At 56.4% G+C, this 13,439-nt stretch overlaps 1 protein-coding gene across 5 annotated transcripts in view; it reads left to right on the forward strand.

The window, feature by feature from the left end:
* KSR2 (kinase suppressor of ras 2) overlaps positions 1 to 13,439 on the forward strand; it is a 59,215-nt gene that overhangs the window by 20,480 nt on the left and 25,296 nt on the right. For 4 of the 5 annotated variants that reach the window (XR_005825133.1, XM_040577261.1, XM_040577263.1 and 1 more), the window contains exons 5-11: positions 637 to 818; positions 7,009 to 7,078; positions 7,803 to 7,886; positions 9,543 to 9,610; positions 9,774 to 9,872; positions 10,702 to 10,820; positions 12,831 to 12,999. Coding sequence is in view for 4 of the 5 variants with exons in the window: in XM_040577261.1 (XP_040433195.1) it covers positions 637 to 818; positions 7,009 to 7,078; positions 7,803 to 7,886; positions 9,543 to 9,610; positions 9,774 to 9,872; positions 10,702 to 10,820; positions 12,831 to 12,999 (791 nt within the window). In the remaining variant the exon portion in view is untranslated. The remainder of the gene's footprint in view (positions 1 to 636; positions 819 to 7,008; positions 7,079 to 7,802; positions 7,887 to 9,542; positions 9,611 to 9,773; positions 9,873 to 10,701; positions 10,821 to 12,830; positions 13,000 to 13,439) is intronic. The other variant, XM_040577264.1, reaches the window with a different exon arrangement.

Raw genomic sequence — 13,439 nt, forward strand, 5'->3', positions numbered from 1 at the left:
TCTGCTCCCACATTGGTTTTAGTCTAATTAAAATGATAACGATGTGGCCAGGAATCAAAGGCAGCAGACTGAATAAGAGGATGAAATTCAGCTGCATGTCGATGCTAACTGTACCATCGGTACAGGCACTGTGATGCTGGGAGCGCAGGAGGTCCCTTGTCCACAGCTGGACCATGATAACCAAGGGCTGTTGCTCAAAAAGGGTCTTTCTGCCCCAAATCCTCCACAGGGGCTGAGTTGTCTTTCCCAGAAGCTGCTCTGGGCACAGCAGCTGGTGCTGCTCTCCACGTTTTGCTATTGCAATGTGACGGGGATGGGAGCTGCTGGGCCAACGAGGGCTTCAGGGACACTTTTGGGACCGAAGGCGCTTTGGGACCAGCCGACCCTTCCCAGCCAGGCTTTGTGGGTGGCAGAGCTCTCCAATGCAGCGTGTTCTTAACACTTCATGAAAATTCCCTTTATTTTTTGGATGTACGGGAGGGATTGAGACTTCTCCCAGGGATGTGGGTCTAATTATCACTAGATTTATGGGGCAGTGCAGCGTCTTGCTGGGTGAACATCACTCCCTGGGGAGCATCGTGCGAGCAAACCCCCCCAGGTCCCTTGCCCCTCACTCTCCTCTCCTTTCTCTCCCAGGGTAAAGAAGAAGAACAAGCCCTTGAACCTCAAGATCCACAACAGTGTGGGCAGCTGCGAGAACATCCCCTCGCAGCGCTCCCCGCTGCTCTCTGAGCGCTCCCTGCGGTCCTTCTTCGTGGGGTACCCACCGTTCCTCCCCTCCACGCCTCCCGTCCACACCGACACCACCTTCTCAGCAAGTAAGTCCCGGCGCGGCACCGCCGGCAGGCACACGGGTGTGCCGTGCAAAACCTGCAAACTGGAGGACGTAACTCTGGGTAGGCGCAAAAGCACCGGTAAGGGATGGGGAGATGTGCAAATGGATTTATGGTATTGTAACGAGTGCAGGAGATTGGCTGCTTGGAGGTGGGAAATCCATGAGCTTTCCCTGTGCTGAATGGGTCAGTGATGCTGCCTTTTACTGCTGGTGGGTGTTTCTCAAGGGATCCTTTGTGATTGCAGCTGTGGTTTTGCCTTTGTGCGAGGTGCTGAGCCTGCTGCAAGCCCCACGCTGCTGGATCGCGGCAGCCGGCCCAGATCCTGCCTTTGGGGCTGCACGGGGCTGCTCACCCTCGTTCCTGGAGGTGCTTTTGGGGGGTTTGGTCTGAGGAGCTGAGCCAGCGCGTTGCTGACCAGGAGGGTCAGCCTGATGCTCACATCCCGGTGCCTTCTGTAGGACCTGAAGCTTTTAGGATCCAGGTGTGATGCTCAGCCCCAAAACTCCTGTGGGTTCGCTCCTTGCCCCGTGTCGCTATCGCAGGGCCCCTGCTTCACCCAGCACCCTGCCAGCAAAGACCTCATCATTTCACAGAGTCACTGAACTATTTGGTTTGGAAAGAGGCTAAAAGATCATCTAGTTCCACTTCTTGCTTTCTTTTTTCGCCCCCATCAGCTGCCGTTTGGCAGCACAGAAGAGTCACCGAGCTGCGCCTGGCATCCCGCTGCTCCTGCTTCTCAGGCTCTCGGGACAATGGGACCTGGCAGCAGCTCCGAGGGCGGGCGCTGCTATTTCCAGAGAGATGCCCGGCTACCTGACTCGGGTTGGCATGGCCAGCAGATTGGCCTGGGGCGAGGGTATTTTTGCATCGCTCTTCCCCCCGCAGCACCGGCTGAGTTCGACTTGCAGCCCAGACCGACGGGGAGTAGTGGACCAGAAACCAAGAAATAAAGCCCTTCTCAGCAAACCGCTGATGTGTCTTGTTGCGTTAGGCTTCCTCATGCATCAGCGTGGGATTACGTCCCGTGGCGTGATAACCTGATGTAATGTGGCAGAGCAGGAGCGTGAGACAATGAAAAGTGATGGACTAGCAAACGACTAGCGCTGCCAGAGAGGTGTCCTCTCGCATTTCCCTCCCCTTGGCCCTCTGACTTCCTTGGCTGCCGTGAATGTTTGTTTCTGGAGCTAGAAGTGAGCCATGGAGAGAGGATGATCCCTATTGAGAGGTTTTAGCATCAGCTACAGAGTGAGCTCCTTGCAGGAGCAGTGTCCGTGCGTTCATCAGCCCTCGGTCCTGGGCGCTGAGCAGGCTGCGGGGAAACGCGATGAAAGGAAGAATAAGCAGGAGCATCCTGCACGGGCCAGCGGGTGCTGAGCATGGTGCTGGCTGCACTGAGGGGCGATGATTTGCTGGGGCTTAATGGAGCTTGAAGCCAGGGCTTGTTACGTCGTGGCAAGAAGATGAGTTACGGCGAGCGGCGCAGAAGCCCGTTTATTTCTGGGGAGGAGTAAATGTCCCTGCGGCTCGCCCCGTGCCGAGGTGCAGGAGCTTCCCCCTTGTGCTCGTGCACCTCGTGGTCCCCAAGGAGCACCCCGTCCCCATGCCTGCCCTTGAGCCAAGCTCACTTAGGAGTCACCACCCTATGGCTTTGCTGGGAGCACCCACAAATCAGGACGGATCTCCTATTTATCCTAAAGGCCGATGGCTGCAGACCCTCCTAACAGCACCTCTGTTAGCTGGGTGTCCTGACCTGGCAAGAGCCACTTGCAGGTGCATTTATTCTTAATATTTCCAGCATCTTCAGGACACCAATGTGGTGCTGAAGGCAGGGGAAGCGAGTGGCAGGGAACTGCTGGGAGCGCGGCCCCTCGCTGGAGATGCTGCAGGAGATAAAGCTGCTGGTGCCCGGGGACCAGGCGCCCTCCCACACCTGGGTTTGGTGGCCAGGGGGACACTGAGGACCTGGGGACGTGGCTCTTGGTGTGCAGGGATCATCCTCACTGCTGCCCTTCTCCAGCTGCTGTCTGACCCTGCAGAATGAAAGGAGCACACAGTACAACCCAACGCGACCCAACACCCTGCATGTCCCAGGAGGGAAAACCCCATCATCAGCCCCCAGCAAGCCCAGGCTGCCTGCGATGCCTCCATATGCGAGCACCTTGCTGAATGTACAGCGCGCAGCAGAGGCTCTTCCCTAGCCTGGGAGCACGGAGCATCCCCTGGTACGTGAAGCTTTGAGCAGCAGCCCCTCAAAGTCTTCCCCTCGTAGCATTTCCTACCCTCTGAACAGCCTCTGTAGGCTCTGAATGGGGAGAAAAATCCCAACGGAGGCATTTGAGCCAGTGAAGTGACTGAAGGCGACGTTCCGGCTGTATAAATAGGATTGTCACGCCGCAAAGAGGAACTGCCGTTATGATGAAGTGACTTCTGTTTCCCTAGCAGAGACGCTCTGGAAATAGCTCTGCCTTGTTCTCCTCGGCTGCTTTTGGTGAGCCGAGGTTTCGTCTTGGCCCGCGGGATCGTGGAGCATCCTTCCAGCTGCAGCGGGGACGTCCCCGCGCCATGGCGCAGCGCAGCGTGATCCCGTAGGGACGTGGGTTGCTGCTGCCTGCTCCCAGGTGTCGCCACCCTGACACATTTCCACCCTGTGTGCACTAGTGGAGGAGGGGGGCTGAACCCCTTTTTAGCCCAAATTCTGCACAGAGTTCACGTTGCGTGGGGAAAGCTGCTAGGGATGCTGCTCTGAGCGTCGCTGCACTTTCCTTTGCTCTTTGGGGACATCTTGCTTCCTCTTTTGGCCTCAAAACCAACCAGCACAAGGTGCGGAGGTGCCTTGCAGAGGGGATTTGCACCCTCGGGTGCCCCCAGACCCTTTGCCATGGAGCAGTTTGCTGGTCAGCTTGGCTTGGCTCAGTGCGGGTGGTGACCTCTGCCAGCATCCCCCATCACTATGGGGAGAAATGTCCCGTTTTTGGCACATGGTTTCCTGGGGGAGGAGGAAGCCCCTTATCCCTCCCCCCGGTATCTCAGCCCTAGCAAAGCCACCTTCCTTGTCCCCTTCCATCCATCTTATCCCTCCCGCTCGTGTTGTGAAAACAGCCCCCTGTTGTTTGCTGTACCGGGAGGGAGGCTTTGTTTATCGGGCTGCTGCCATGATGGACAACAAATTCACCCAAATTCTCCGGGCGTCCAGAGGGGTGCCAGGAGATGGGTAAGGCTGACAGCGTGCCAAAACAGTGCCACTGGTGGCCGAGCTCAGCGCACCCCATCCCTGCGCGGTGCTCCCAGCACGTTTGGCAAGGGCGATGCTGAGCCCTGGGGCACCATCTGTCCCCGGGGAGGGGGGAAACCCCAAATAAAGGACACAGGGAAGCTCCATCTGCACTTCTCCATGCAAAGCATCGCTCAGGCATCCTCCTCCCACAGCGGGTGGGGGCTGTGGGGGTCAGGAGGGCGTCACAGCCCTGTCACCCACATCCCGGCCCCGTCACCTGCGCCGCGCACAGGTGCCACTCAGGGACCCGTCACCACCGCCTGTCACTGCCGCGAGGTGACAGGGGCTCCTCGCTCCTGTCCCCGCTGTCATTGCTGCACCGGACGCGGCTGTCACCATCCCCACCCCCGACGTCTCTTGGCACATTTGATCCCCGTCAAGCGCGGGCTGTCTATCGGGGATAAAGCGCGCCGTGCCGAGCAAGGAGCCGCTTGCGAGTGCGATGCAGTGGTGGTGGTGAAAGCACAGAGGTTTTGGGGTGGTTTTGGGGGGGGACAGTGCTGGTACCCACCAGCTGGGGGGGCGGTGATGCTCCGCGAGGAGGGGTTTGCATCCTGGGGGCAGCGACTCCAGCAGGCGATGGGGGATGTGGGGATGGAGGGGTCCCCGCTCTGTCCTCCTCTGAAATCAACCCCATGCACCTGGGAGGAGAGGGGGATAAAACACCATCCTAAAACTGTCCTCGTGCACTGGTGCAAGGAGAAATATGGTTAAAGAGCTCTGATTTTCAGGCCATGAGTGAGGCTGCAGGTGGTGCAGCAACGAATGATGGCGGGGCAGGGGAGGTGAGGAGATGCTAATGGTCACAGGGCAGCTTGGTTTTGGCGATGAGGCTCCATGCTGCCAAAATGCAGGGGCAGGGTGTCATGGCGAGGTCCCTGATGGGCTCTTTGCATCCCTGCAGCCAGCTCTTCCCTGCCCTCTCCTCTCACCGGGCAAACAAAATCTCCCCCGTGCAGCTGGGGTGCAGCGCAGGTGCTTGGAGATGCCCACTGCGAAAGGGGTGCGAGCAGTGCCAAACCCCAAAAGTGGCTCATCCCCTTTGTGGCGGTGCGACATGCTGCTCCCATCCCCTGGCCACGAGGCTTTGTCTTGCAATTGCCTCTCATCCTGGTGATTTTGGGGTTTTGATGGGATTATTTGTGCCATGCTGGGAGGATGCCGCTGCCTGCATGGAAGCATCCCTGCCTTCCCTTCGGGCATAACCCTCGATTAATATCACCCATGGGAAGAAAGAAAAAGCTGTTCCCCTAGATGCACAACTCAACTCACAAGTTAAAAGGGAGAATTGCCAATTAACTTGAAAAGCCCCCAAATCCTTGGGGTGGCAACGGGGTGCTCCCCCTGCCCTCCTGCACGCTGCTCGGCGCGTCCCAACCCCGCAAACAGCAGCCCTATTGTTGGAGGCCTCCGCTTTGCGTGTGTCGTCCCCCGTAATGGAAATAATTAACTGTGAATCACGTCGGTCTCATTTTTGTTCGGAGGTTAAAATCCCCGATACACTTTAATAAATTTTGCAGCGAGCACATTTAGAAAGTAATTAAAAGCCTCGGCCAGCTTTCTGCCTCGCCCCTCTCCCCCTCCCCGGGATGGCAGGATTTAATTGAGGCCAGCTGAAAGTTAGTGGAAATAAATTGTCGATGCTGAAGCGGAGGTTGTAATTTAATTCGGGGAGAGGAGCTGTTCTTGCCTGTTTGGTTCATCAAGGACCGGTTGGGGGGGGTGGTGGATTTTATTTGTTTAATGTGATTTACAGATGAGAAAATGGCATTTAGGGGAGAATAGAGCTTGGTGCTGCAGGACTGGGTGCGGAGCGGTCTGACTGCTTCCCGCACCAGCCCTGGGCTTTGAGGGTGGTCCCCAAAATCTATCCATCCCCTGTAGGTTGTGGGTATAGGGGCAGCAGGATGGATGGTGCTGGGGTTGGGGAGTGCTGATGCGGGAGAAGCACGAGTGCCACCGGTATAAAACACGGGCAGCAATTACCTTAATTGGCTTTGTAGTCCTCAAACATCTTAATTGCTGACCGTGCTTTAGGGTCTGTCGGGGCTGGAGAAGCTGTGATGGGGATGCTGCTGGTGCTGGGCTGTTTTTGGGGATGCTCGGGCTCCAGCCGCAGCAGCGATGGGCACAGGCATGGAAATGTAACCTTCAGCCAGAGCGCAATTATTAAAATGGGATATTAAAGCAAACAGCGGCTCTCCCCGCTCGTACGGGGGATATTGGAAGTGTGTTTAGCCAGGGATTTGCTGGCACGCCAAGCAAACGGCCGGCGCTGCAGCTGGGGCCGGCTCGTTTCATGCAGGCCCCTGGTGAACCCCTCGTTGAACACCCAGCCTCCGAATCCCCAAACCTCGTTTTCCTCACACAGCCGAGGTCCCGTTGCCCTTTCTCCTTCCTTCTCCCCCAGCAGAAGCATACGGAGGCTGCTTTCTCTTTTTAATCATCGGCTTGAATAAGAGTTAAATTGGCTTGCAAGCGGCTGACGCTCGGCTTTTTGTTCAGCCAGAAATGCAACCCCAAGACGTGATGTCTTATTAATAAACGGCACCGCTGCAGTTTGTGCTTCGTTTTCCCTTTTCTTGTTTGGAAACTGCTAAGTGGCTCCGGCAACTTTTGCACACCCACGTGTGCACAGGGGGGTGCAGGGGCTCCCACCCCCCTCCTGCCCCAAACCAGGCGGTGGGGGCAGCCGGAGGGGCAGCGCACCCCGATCCCCCCCAGACCCAAATCTCGATGTGTCTTCCTTTGGAAAAATGGGCACTACCGGGGTGTCTCCAAGCGAAAAGTTTGGCAAAGCCTTGTTTTTGGGTGCGTCCTCTGCTCCCCCCATGAAAATGTCACCTCTGGCTTTTGCCTCTGTTAACCCCGATGGTTTCCTTGTCTCGTCCCCTGCAGATACGCTGTCAGTGCCTCGCTGGTCCCCACAGATCCCCCGACGAGACCTGGGAAACTCCATAAAGCACAGGTACGCTGGCCCTGGTGTGGGATGGGAGCAAGCGATGGGGACACCGGAGCCATCCTTGGCCTCTCCTTGTGCCCCGTGGGGACACGCAGCAGCCTCAGCAAAGCGCATGGGATGTGTTGAGCCTCTCCTTTTCCTCCTCTTGTCCAGGACAGGGGCTCTGTGTTGGATTCCCAGTTTCCCATGCTTGGCTGTGCTGTCCTAGCAGCCCATTTAAATTCCATTTCAGCTCCGATTTGGGTTAGATATGGCTCGAGCCGCTATCAATAAAAGCCGTGTATTACCCGCGACCCTGCCAACCTTCGGCAAATTTCCTATCTCTGGTTTATTGCCCTTCTGTACCTGCAGCAGGAAGGTGAAACACGGGAAATTGCCTCAGGGCTGCTGTTCAGTGTGGGCTGGGAAGCCAAGCCCTGGGGCAAGGGGGAATTTTTGGAGCCCTGGACTCAACATTGGGTGAGCAAAACTGGGGAGCTGCAAGGAGTCCTCCTCCGTGTCTTGCTCGGACCTCCTTTGGAGCAGCCTGCATGAACCAGAGGGAGACTTAGAGAGGTGTTTTGGCATCCCTAGAGTGATGCCTCTCATCTGTAGCAGCGCTGAGTGCAGCACAGGAGGGATAAATCACGGCTTGGCAGACACCTGGAGGTGCTGGTGCTGGAGGAGGGTGCTTGGACAGGGCAGTGCCACTGTGCCCAGCCCCAGCCACCCTCTGCCTTTCTCCCTGCAGGTTTTCCACCAAGTACTGGATGTCTCAGACCTGCACCGTCTGCGGGAAAGGAATGTTGTTTGGCTTGAAGTGCAAAAACTGCAAGTACGGAGCTCCGCGTGCAGCTCCTGGGGGATCGTGAGGGCTTTGGTGGCGGAGCCAGGCAGGGGCTCGGGCAAGGGGGGAGCAGCCAGCACCCCACCACCTTGTAGGAAGCCTTGACAAAACGTGGGATTGGGTGAAAAAAGCCCCAGAACAGGGCTGAGGCCAGGTCAGGTCTGCATGCAGGGAGGGGAGCAGGTCCGTGGGGAGGATGCTGCCCACCGGGGCTGCTCGCCTGGCAGGGTGCCGTGTGGAGCTGTGCACCTGCAGGCAGCACAGGGGCTTCACGCCCAACTTTGGCCCAAATCCTTCCTTTTATTCCCTAGCGAAAGTCGCAAGGGCTTCTATTTCCTGGCAAGCACGTGGTGGCAAGCAGCCAGCCCACCCACGAGCCCAATTAAGATGCTTTGCAAAGGAGAGGGACGGCGGCGGAGGGTCCATTTCCATTTTTCGGGCAGGGCTGGGAAAAGACAGCGAGGAGGATGGTAATGCCACTTAAAATCCAGGGTCGCCCGTCTCCTGCGCGGTATTGTGCAGGCATCAGCACTTAGTGAAACTGCTTCTGGAGGCACAATTGCCTCTGCTAGGGATCAGTGCTGGGAATTTGCTGATTGTCTGCTGGTAACTGAGTTAGCTGGGGCTATCAAGTGATAACGATCGCTGGGGCCGTTGATTAAATGCTGATGAGTTAGCAAAGTGGGATTTAAACCCGGGCAAGGAATGTGGAGCTATTGTGCAGTTCTGGGTGGTGGTGGAGGTTTTCTGGAGGTGATAACATTAAAAAACACTTTTTTTTTCTTTTTTCTTTTTTTTAAGTGGTGATTCTTCAGCTTATTTTTCACTTGAGCATTGAATGCCACCTCCTGCACGCATCACCCCCTTCCCTTGGGAACTCTTCCACTTTCCCCCTGTGTGTACAAGGGCTGAAAAACGGCCAGGGTCTGTCCTGCTCCTGCTTCCTGTGTTTGCTCAGAAAAGAGCAAATGAATCCCAAGTATTTTAAAAACTTGGGATGAACACAAAATATTTGTGTTTGCTGACTTTGCCGTAGCTGCTTGGCCCCGTGCTATGTTCCCCTACCAAAAGACGGGGAGGGAAAATGCAGGTAAACCAAACAAACAGAGCAAAAAAAACCCCAAGCCTCAACTACTGAATTAATCTCTACCTTTCCCTCTAGGAATGGCTTTGTAATAAAAGCCAACATGCAAGACTCCTGAATTTTCATTACCCAGCTCATTGACTTGTAGCTGCCGCCGTTTTTTCCTCCTTTGCCCTTGGTTTTTGAATTCTTTCCTGTGTTCTATTTTTTTCCCCTTTTCCCCTGGCTCTCCCCATCCACAGGCTCCGGACTCTTTCCCATCCCTAATTGGGAACAAACCGGAACATTTTGGGGCGGGAGCCTGCCGATGCCTACGTGCCTGCCCACGGGGTGCAGCCCTCCGTGGGCTCCATCCCCCAGAATATTGCAGAATATTCACCAAAAGTCCCACAAACGCTCCTGTTATTTTGGTTAAAAGTCAGAAATTACAATTCGGGGTTGCAGGAGCAGGGAGGGAGGCTTTTCCCAGAAGACCATTGCGTGGCCCCGGGCACACGGTGATGCGCCGGGGCCGTGTCTGTCCCCGTTCCTTACGGTCTTCTCCGTGTCCTCCCCTTTAGGCTCAAGTGCCACAACAAATGCACCAAAGAGGCCCCTCCGTGCCACCTGCTGATCATCCACCGCGGAGGTAAGGGCCTTTCTTCTGCTTCTGCCTCCCGGGATGCTGCCTCCAGGTAAAACTTTCAGAAGCCCCCGGGCGACTTTCGGGAGCCCGAACCCTCGACCCGAGGCTCCCGAAACCGCTTTGGGCGCTCTGTGAAAATTTTACCGACCGTCTTTTCCGCTTGTAGGGAGACGAGCCGTGCGGGGCGAGGCAGATTTGCATTGCAAACCGCTTCCACCCACCCTCCCCCTGCCACCTTTTCTTTTCAGATTCCCCACCGCACGGGGTAAGTGCCAACAGGTTTTAGCCTTTTGCTAACTCAGGGCGCACGCGTGGCACCCGGACCCACTGCGGCTCTCGGTGCATGGGGGTCCCGGCCGTGCCCCTCCGGATGCTCTCCTGGTGTTTCCGGAGCTGCCTGCCCTGAGAATCCATTGGAAATACTGAGAAATTTGGAAATTTGGGCACTTTTGCAAGTCTGGAAAGGGAGATCTCGCAGCTGGAAGACGGGCGCCGCTTCCCACCTCTTTTCTTCCAGTTTTTGGCCGAGCGCTCCGACGGTGGAGGACGAAGGGCTGAGATCACTTAAGGGAAATGCTTTCAAAGCCAATTCCAGCTCTGAGTTTAATTTTGAGCTAATAAGGCTGCTCGTGTGCACTAAACACCACCCCATCACCAAAAGCCTGCTCAGCAGTTCCATACCAGGGAAACGCATTGTGCTGGTGGCACCAGGGCTCGGCGGTGGGTGACTCCCAGAAATTGGGGTCACGGCTGCGGGCTGAGAAATTGCTGGCACTGCCTGCTGCACGTTTTAGGGCAGGAGCAAGGAGTGATGTGGCTTGGGGGCAGCCCCTGCAGCCGGTGTTCAGCATTAATGAATTAACCCCCTCCCAAATGCTCTTAAAACGTCCCTGCTGCAAGTGGGAGGCTCTGAGCCGGCTCCTTGGCCTGCTGCGAGGAAGAGGATGGTGGCACTGGGTGGGAAAACGCTCGTGCTGGCCGAAGCCCCGGGCTCCTGGCAGCTGCTGATGCTCTCCGACGTGCGCCTTTACAGCCTCCCTCTTTCTCTCTTTCCCCCCCTCCACCCCTGTCCCCTCTGTCCCCTCTCCCTGCAGCGAGGTTAGTCCGGACAGAGTCGGTGCCCTGCGATATCAACAACCCCCTGCGGAAGCCCCCCAGGTATTCAGACCTGCACGTCAGCCAGACGCTCCCCAAAACCAACAAGCTCAACAAGGTGAGCAGCATGGCGTGGTCCCCGACTCCTGCCCAGACCCCTGCCCAGACCCCTGCCCAGCAGCCACCGAGGTTCTGCTCCTACCTCGATGCCCCAGACCCCTCCTGTGCTCCCAAGAGGGGAATCATCAAAATTTTGGTGGCTTTTGCTGGGTCTTTGGCCGCCCCTTGCCTGGGTCCATCCATCACCCCTGAAGCCCCATCCCCAACTTGCCCCGGGCTGTGTCCTCCCCTGGAGCATCAAACCCCTCTGCTATGCAGGAGCTTTGAAAGTCATTCTTAAAGGAAAGAATCAATTAAATTCCCGTGCTCACGTGCCCTGTGCTTAGGGCAGGAGGGGACCGTTGGGGTTTCCCCTGGATGGAGCATCTCCTGCTCCTGTGGCTCCTTGGGTTTTTAGGCACATCTACCTTTCCCCCTGCATTCTGCATCCTCCAAGCTTATTTCTTTCAAATGGCTCAAAAAACATGTGCTGCTGCCTGAAACTTCAGGAAAACTGCTCCAAGTCAGACAAGTCCGGAGTCTGCTCGTGTCCCTGGCCCCGCCGGTCGAGGCAGGGCGGGCAGCGCACCTGGCTGCTTTCTCTGCGCTACATTAATCGCAATAAAACAGCATGGGTTTATTTTGGAGGAAATTTAGAGTTTTTACACCCCAGGCTCTTAGGAGATCCTCAGAGTAATTATCTGCTTTGTTGTTGTTGCGGTTATGGCGTGGCGCAAATGGCTTCGGTGACACCTGGGGAGGCTGCAGAGCTGCCGCGGGAAGCTAAAAGAAACCCAGATGCATTTTTCTTTCTAGCGCAGGTCCTTCCAGTGATTTTTTTCATGTAGCTGCCACGCTCTTTTATTTTATTAGAGGGCGCTGGGGAAGTGATTCAGCCTGCTGGTACGGGCTGGGACAGGAAGGGCAGCAGCACCAGTCTCCTTCTGCCACTGTGCTCCTGTCGTAGCTTTCCCCTAAGCAGGGCGTAACGATGCACGCTGTATATTTGTAGACCTATCTCATGCTTTGAAAGCTACAAATGAAACTCATGCCCGTGCTGATACATATATCTGTATGTCCTAATATGTGCATGTGCAGATTGCCGAGCTGTACTCGGCTCTGAGGATGCAATGGGGCTTTTCTAAGGAGGACCGATAGCGACTGCTGGATCAGCAGCCACTAGGAAATCGTCCTCATGCTTCTCCCAGGCTGTGACCTGAGTGCTCCCGTTCCCATTAAAGTGTCCTCTATAAACGTGCTTTATCCATCAGGGCCCCTTCTTTTGTTGGTGTTTCTAAAAGCTTTTATTTAGAGATATCCTGTTCTCTGTGCACAGCATAAAAATCTCATTGTTCGTGGCGCTCGGTGTTGGTTTAAAAAATATTTTGCCAAGCCAAGGCTGTCGTGTGTGTCAGGGTGGACTGTACAAAACGCACGTGGGTTTCCTGGAAAGCCCAGCTCGTTTAAAACCTCATTAAATGGGACAAAACTGGGAGGCTGGTGCAGATTTCTGGGGGGTTTGCCAAGGGGGAGCTCCCATCTCCAGCGGGGAAATCAGACCCTGCAACGTGTCTCCAAGCTGGACAGCATGGGTGTGGGCAACGTGGGGAACTCTGTCCCCAGTTTTCCTTTCTAGACACTCAAATCCTTCAGGTCCTCAGCCCTGTTTTGTCCCAGGTGGCCCTGAATAACCCATCCCAGTGTGTCCCATCACGTTTGTCCTTGCCTTGATTAGGAACAATTATTGGAGGGCAAGGTCAGCTGGCACGGAGAGATGTCTTGGGATGTTCGGGTGCTGCCTGGACCGCAGGAGCCTTGGCTGGTCCTTCCAATCCTGCCTGAAATCACCCCCCTGGCCATGCTGGGGCTCTGGTTGTTCCGCAGGGCTCCTGAAAATATGGGAATAGGGTGACTTGAGTCACTGCCACTTGTCACCTGGCGTCCTCTGCGCTGCAGCACTGTGCAGTGGCACCGCCCAGCACCGCTCTCACCATCTCTCCTCTCCTTCTTCCCCCTCCGTGTCGTGCAGGACCACATCCCGGTGCCCTACCAGCCAGACTCCAGCAGCAACCCGTCCTCCACCACCTCCTCCACGCCATCCTCGCCGGCCCCACCGCTGCCGCCCAGTGCCACGCCGCCGTCCCCGCTGCACCCATCGCCGCAGTGCCCGCGCCAGCAGAAGCAGTTCAACCTGCCGGGTACGTGCCGTGCTCCCCATCTCCACATCTGCCCCCCCAGCACATGTGTGGGGGTCTGCTGCGGGTGTCCTCAGGGTAAGGGTCTGCTCCAGGCTGGGAAAGGGGAAGAAGAAGCAGAAATGAGTTTTGGATAATTTGGGAGGGACCTCGGGAGTCTCTTGTCCAAGCTGCTGCTCAAAGCAGGGTCAGAGCACAGGGCTTTATCCAGGTTGGTCCTGAGCAGCTCTGAAGCAGGACCTCTGTGAGCAACCTCCGAGGCTCGAGGCTGCCAAAACCTTTCCAGGCACCCCTTAACATGTGCCCAGTGTGTGGCCTCAGTGGGAAACAAGGTCTTGTCCCTCTGCTGGGGTGCCTGGGGGTGACGTCCCCGTGCTTTGGGGCGATGCACCTCCTGTTTGCAGTGCCAGGTCGGGGTGCACGTGGGGAGTTGTTGGTGCTGG

This window comes from Cygnus olor, chromosome 17, assembly GCF_009769625.2.
Source record: "Cygnus olor isolate bCygOlo1 chromosome 17, bCygOlo1.pri.v2, whole genome shotgun sequence".
NCBI lineage: Eukaryota > Metazoa > Chordata > Aves > Anseriformes > Anatidae > Cygnus > Cygnus olor.